Source organism: Pistacia vera, unplaced genomic scaffold (genome assembly GCF_008641045.1).
Source record: "Pistacia vera cultivar Batoury unplaced genomic scaffold, PisVer_v2 Contig978, whole genome shotgun sequence".
Taxonomy (NCBI): Eukaryota; Viridiplantae; Streptophyta; class Magnoliopsida; order Sapindales; family Anacardiaceae; genus Pistacia; species Pistacia vera.
The window spans coordinates 258,982-265,588 of record NW_022196865.1 but is presented as its reverse complement, the minus strand read 5'-3'; the positions used below and the strand labels follow the sequence as shown (position 1 = coordinate 265,588).

The following is a 6,607-nucleotide window of genomic DNA, read 5'->3' as shown; positions in this document are numbered from 1 at the left end:
TGTTCTTAACTCCATTTAAGCTTTCATCTTTCTCCACAAGCAACTTTGCTGCTTCCATATTACCAGCAATGAGAGCAATAGAAAGGACCGTGTTGCCGTCACTGTTTTTTAGAGCTACCTGATCCGTTGACATCTTATTCAATAGATACTCAACAATATCATTCGCCATGCCTGTCCCAACTGCTACATGAAGCGCTGTGTCCAAGTTTACTGTGATCCTGGCTTCTAAAGCATGTTCTTCCAAGTCACAGAGTTGTTTTACCGATGCCAAGTTGCCCTCGAATATAGCTTTATGCAGTGGCAGGTAACGTGTGAGATCGTCTGCAATAAAAACACACAAATTAACAAGAAAATTCTCACAATTGCATTTTGTTTGTTTGTTACAAATTAACGTGTGAGACCGCGCTGCTGTGATGAAGAAGAGGCCATCCTCAAGAATGCTGATCATTATCGTTGTTCGTGACACTTCCTTTGAGACCTTTTTATAGTGAAAATTGTCTGATGAGCATCAACATATAATGACGAAATCGGTTCATGTGTTTACGTTAACTCTACCATGTATTCATCTAAGATGTGGTATCGTGAAACACCAGCCAAACACACTCAATAAAATAAACAGAAAAGTAAATAAAGAACACTTGATTTATCCTGGTTCATTCCGATTAAGGAACTACGTCTAATATTTGAATAGAGATTTTTTTGAGTTTCAGAACTATGCAGTAATTACAAATCAATAATTGACGGCAACTCACTCTCTCTCTATTTTTTTTTTTTCTTGTATCCCTAGGTTTTTCACTATTACATTATATAATAGAAAAAACTCTACCCCATTTGGACCTACTCGAATCTAACCTAACTCAGGCCAAATATTAGTAAAACAATAACAAGTCCAATTACTAATTGGATTTATTGTGAAGGGCTGCCCCTCACCGCTGCCTGCTCACCAACGAGCAGGACCGCCACCCACTCATCGAGGAATGGGACCCCCAAATACATCTGCGTAGGGGTCAAGATCATGTAAAATATGAACCATATCCAACATGGTACATGTTTTTATCATCAGGATTTAGCATTTCCCTTTTTTTTTTTTTTTATTTATTTCCCTTCTTGATTGGTATACTGACTTACACGTTGCTGGCAAGTTCTTTCAATTAGTATACATTGGCAAGAACCCATCAATCCCCAAGTAGTAATGGTTATATTGAGACTGAATTGACTATTTTTTTTTTTTTTTACATCCACCGACAAAGGCCCTAGGAGCCACCGTGGTGAAAAATGAAAATCACAGCTCTTAAATGGATCGAATAAAAAAGCTTTGACTTCCAAGTAAATTGGCAAACATGTGAACGTACGTAGCATCAGTATAAACAGTTCCTATAGAAAATTGAGCATCAATAATGGAGTCCAGTAAATTCAGATAAGTTTTTTTCATTATTTATTTCTTTGCTCATTATTGTCTGATAAAATTTGAGTTGGGTCTAACTCCTCACCCAAAATGTCTTATTGAATAGAGGGATTATAAACTCTTATAAACCTATTAGCTTGAGCGTACTTAGTCGATATGGGATCTCCAACACTCACCCTTATGGTCAAGCTCATATGGTCCACTTGCCTATGAATGGAGATAGTTTGACAGCCCACCACTGGTCAATCACTCAGCTCAAATGGAGTTGGCTCTGATACCAAGTGAGAATTGTAAATTGAGAGAAAATTAAAAAGGATTACAGCTTCAATTTGCTGTATTTGATTGAATGAATCTTCATACAATAATTGTTTGCTACTGAAATGAAGACAGTAGCTAAAGAGAGTAAAGTGAAAGGGAAAGCAAAATACAGAGATATTCGTTCTCTTTAAGAGAGAAACAAAAAATGACAGCGTTTTTTATTGTTACTTAGCTAAATATTGATACTTCAATATTTAGCTAAGTAACAATAAAAAACGCTGTCATTTTTTGTTTCTCTCTTAAAGAGAACGAATATCTCTGTATTTTGCTTTCCCTTTCACTTTACTCTCTTTAGCTACTGTCTTCATTTCAGTAGCAAACCCTTATTGTATGAAGATTCATTCAATCAAATACAGCAAATTGAAGCTTTAATCCTTTTTAATTTTCTCTCAATTTACAATTCTCACTTGGTATCAGAGTCAGTCTCACTTGAGCTGAGTGATTAACTAGCGATGGGCTGCCAAACTATCTCTATTCATAGACAAGTAGACCATATGGGGTTGACTATGAGGGGGAGTGTTGGAGATCTCATATCGACTAGGCACGCTTAANAAAGCAAAATACAGAGATATTCGTTCTCTTTAAGAGAGAAACAAAAAATGACAGCGTTTTTTATTGTTACTTAGCTAAATATTAAAGTATCAGAGTTCAGAAGATAAGGGCTTAGTTAATATTTAGCTAAGTAACAACAAAAAACGCAGCGTTTTTTGTTTCTCTCTTAAAGAGAACGAATATCTCTGTATTTTGCTTTCCCTTTCACTTTACTCTCTTTAGCTACTGTCTTCATTTAAGTAGCAAACCCTTATTGTGTGAAGATTCATTCAATCAAATACAGCAAATTGAAGCTTTAATCCTTTTTAATTTTCTCTCAATTTACAATTCTCACTTGGTATCAGAGCCAGTCCCACTTGAGCTGAGTGATTGATTAGCGATGGACTGTCAAACTACCTCTATTCATAGACAAGTAGACCATATGGGCTTGACTATGAGGGGGAGTGTTGGAGATCTCATATCGACTAGGCACGCTCAAGCCAATGGATTTATAAGAGTGGACAATCCTCCTACTCAATAAGGCCTTTTGGGTGAGGAGTTAGGCCCAACTCAAATTTTATCGTGGTATCAGAGTCAGCCCCATTTGAGCTGAGTGATTGACCAGCGGTGGGCTATCAAACTACCTCCATTCATAGGCAAGTTGACCATATGGGCTTGACCATGAGGAGGAGTGTTAGAGATCCCATATTGATTAGACACACTCAAGCCAATGGGTTTATAAGAGTGGACAATCCTCCTACTCAATAAAGCCTTTTGGGTGAGAAGTTAGGCCCAACTCCAACAAGATTGCCCAATAAATTATAAATTAATAAAGTTTGCAAAAGTTTAATGCGAAAATTTTAATCATTTCATTAGCTATTGATTCTATTAGTACTGGTTCTTTAATTCTTGAATATTATTTTATTGAACTCTGTATCATTTTATATATAACAAATTTTTGTGTACAAACTAACGTGGTATAACTGCTGGATTGACACACATTATTGAATCTTAACTGTCAATCAAGACTAAAATTAATTAGTGGTCATCCCATTTGGCTAAGAGTGACATGCAACATGCTCCAAGAATAAGAGAAAAATTAGCTCCAAGTTGGAGCCTAGTATTGCTTAACATTTTGGTCTTCATAAAATCAGCTGCAAGAAGATCAACAAGTGCCATGTAAATTAAGATGCCAGCTGATGCTGAATTGAGAAGACCTTGAACAATTAGAGCAGTTGGACTGTGTTCATTGTAAATGCTTGATATCCCAATTCCAACTGCAATTCCAATTGGGGTCGTCAGGGAGAAGAATAGCACCATTATCGCAATGGCCCTAGACTTGAATTTTGCCTGCAAGATTATGAATAAAATTAATTTCTTATGCACATACAGCAAACTGCGTTCTTAACTAAGAATTAATTAAATCAAATCAGTTTGAATCGATTGATCAGTTGATAATACCTGAGATATGCATCCTCCAAGACCCATTCCTTCAAAAAACTGATGAAAACTCAACGCTACTACTAGTGGTTTGATTGTATTCACTCTTTCTGAAGCTCCTAAAGATATTCCAATAATTACTGAATGAACCACAATTCCCAATTCTAAAACCTGTTGATTATAATATAGAACACGATATGTATTAACATAAAGAGAGAGCTTTGTAAAATATTAAAAAATAATAATAATAAACATGTTTTGTTATGCCCCTGATTGTTACATTATTCTTTATCATTATTCCGTTATCCCATTTGGATTAAAAAATTAAGATATGTGTTTGTTTACTTATTGGGTCAATCCAATCTGAAAATTAATCTAAATAAAATAAGAGTTTTTGTCTAAAAATGAAAAGAGGGTGGAACTTGTTTTCAAATTATTCAACTGAAAACATTTTTCCTTTTCTCCTCATTTTTCTCTCCTTCCAATCTGAAAATTAATTCATCTAAGACTACCATCGTCTGCCAGCAACCACCACTGCCACTATCGATCGACGTCGTCAGAACAGCACACGAGGTTGGTTGTGTGCCAATCTAGCCAGACTTACGACTAGAATCTAGTCAATGGCCAGATTCTAGCAGTAGATCTGGCCGTTCCGGAAATGGCCATATCGACACATGATTGATCAAATCCAACCAGTCATGTGCTATTCCAACGACTGCTGGTTGCCGTTCAATGGTGATGGCCGACGTCCAGTTGTCCTCTTGGGTCGCTATGGTGTTTTAGTTAATTTTTAAACTTTTATTGTGGGGATATTTAGCTAAAGTAACAAATATAAGGAGTTAAAAAATAATCTAAATATTTTTAGAAAACGTACCAAACAATTATTCTGTCTTAAAATTTTTTTTAAAAAAAATATATCAAATAACTCTTCAGCATTTTATCTAACTCTGATATAATTTTTAGATATTTTATCAAACATATTTTTATATTTAAATCCAATTTCATTTGATTCAACTCAACTCAATTTAAAATATTTTTTCAGAATAATACTTTTTAAAAAGTGTAACAAAAGGTCCTATAATTTTGATAATAATTTATGTGTGCAGTGCTTATAATTGGACATGTATTAGTTCGGTAAAACATCTTCCAATGCCTCATCCAATAAACGACAATGAAACCACCAAAAAGATAAAATAAACTCGAGATTCTATCTACCTTTCATATTGTCGCATTATGTACTATAAGGTTTAATTATTAAAGGTTATTAACAAGTTCCTTTTCAATTTTCCGGTACTATGATAGCTAGGAATTAGTAAACTATTTTTTGTCTTTTCCTTTTATCTTTATTATGATATGGCATCTCCACGTCACTCCTAATCATGCTATTCCAACTTAGTTCTCTATTTAGTAGGTAGGGAACACCTAAGAAATATATGTCTTTATCAACATAAAAAACAAATGGTCTGATAAAACTTTCGAAAATTATAAATTTTATCATTTGGTATTTACTACGAACGTATCAAAATATTTGGTATTTTATTTTAAAATACAGACCTCATTAATTAGTATCGGTTACAGAAATATATTTGACATCATCTAACTCAAAAAAACAAAATTTCAATTCAACTTTTTTGTATTGGAAACTATAAAAATTTGGCTTTTAATATTTATTTGTAAAGTATACTACAATCAACATTTTAAAACAGTATGTCCTTTCCTTAAAACTATGGTGTATATACATAATGCAATGTGGATGTATAAATCAACTTTCGTATTTGATATATCTACATGCGTGTGAGAAATTAGACAGATATACAGAGACGTAAAAACCATCAATTTAGAATACGGAAAAACGTAAACATATATCGTATGGATAACGTGTTATCTCTGTCCAAGCAAATATTTTTTTTCATACAAAACACATTGGTGAGAGTTTGATTTTGGTACCTGAGAAATAACACGGTGCCGAATAAGCTCAGAAGAATTGGGTGCTTCCATTACCAAACCAGAGCCATGAACATGGCCGCCATGAGCTTCATGGTGGTGATGATGATCATCACTTTCTTCATCGCCATCGACAGGCTGAGCTTTTCTGAGCTCTAACCTCTTATGGAACCCAGTGGCATAGGCCTCCATCATCAAGGTTCCTACAGCCGCCATCATCGCCACAAAGCCGGAGAAAGGAAACTTGTGCCATGGATTTTCAGGAAGGCAAGGACTTTCTAAGCTCTCAAAAGCATCAGGAAGAATGTGAATGAACCCGGTTGCGAGGATCACGCCCGCGGCGAAGGCCTTAACGAGGAAGAAGAAGTCTTTTTCTGGAGATAAATATGAGATGTTTTTGACCAAAAGTGGGAGGCAAATTCCTAGTGAACTTGCTACGAGAATCGAAGCTATGGCAATGAGTTTGTATTTGAGAGCTTGAGAATCAATATGGTCTTGCTCTTGATGATGATCTTGCGATTCACATGAACACTTTGAAGAGGCTGCAGCTGATGCAAACAGAAGAATGATAAAAATGGTGAAGAAATTGAAGGAAAAAGAGTGGAATTTGGTCATCTTTTTTATGATGAAAAATGAAGTAAAAAACTGATGGTGAGATGTATTTGAGGAACTTAATTTATAAAGGGAATAGATGAGTCAATAGGATCCGCTTTGGTCCTATTACATGAGGTTAGATTAAGGGAATAAACCGATGGATTATGGATTATCATAAAAATTCTTGTCTTGTATGAAGATTATGTTGTGATTAAGAAAACTAAGCCCTAAGGTATCAAAAATAGAGACTGCCTTGGCTTGAAGACAGACTACAAATTACAAAGATTATAAGAATTAAATAAGCTTAATTACTTAGTAACATATGACATCTATATGTTGATCTCATCAATAAGAACAAGATATTGGAACCAAATG

The 6,607-nt window shown here is 34.8% G+C and overlaps 1 protein-coding gene across 1 annotated transcript; it reads right to left on the bottom strand.

The window, feature by feature from the left end:
* Positions 1 to 3,198: 3,198 nt before the first annotated feature.
* Positions 3,199 to 6,350, bottom strand: LOC116121401 (zinc transporter 5-like). The gene is made up of 3 exons (XM_031407358.1): positions 5,642 to 6,350; positions 3,716 to 3,865; positions 3,199 to 3,604 (listed from the first exon to the last, which is right to left on the bottom strand). Exons 1-3 carry the CDS (start codon positions 6,251 to 6,253, stop codon positions 3,293 to 3,295), a joined length of 1,074 nt encoding a protein of 357 aa, XP_031263218.1. The 5' UTR covers positions 6,254 to 6,350; the 3' UTR covers positions 3,199 to 3,292.
* Positions 6,351 to 6,607: the final 257 nt, after the last annotated feature.

Coding starts and splice junctions, on each gene's coding strand:
- LOC116121401 (XM_031407358.1), bottom strand. CDS start 6,253: ATGACCAAATTCCACTCTTTTTCCTTCAATTTCTTCACCATTTTTATC. Junction 3,866..5,641: donor GGCACCGTGTTATTTCTCAG/GTACCAAAATCA, acceptor TATAATCAACAG/GTTTTAGAATTGGGAATTGT. Junction 3,605..3,715: donor TTGGAGGATGCATATCTCAG/GTATTATCAACT, acceptor ATAATCTTGCAG/GCAAAATTCAAGTCTAGGGC.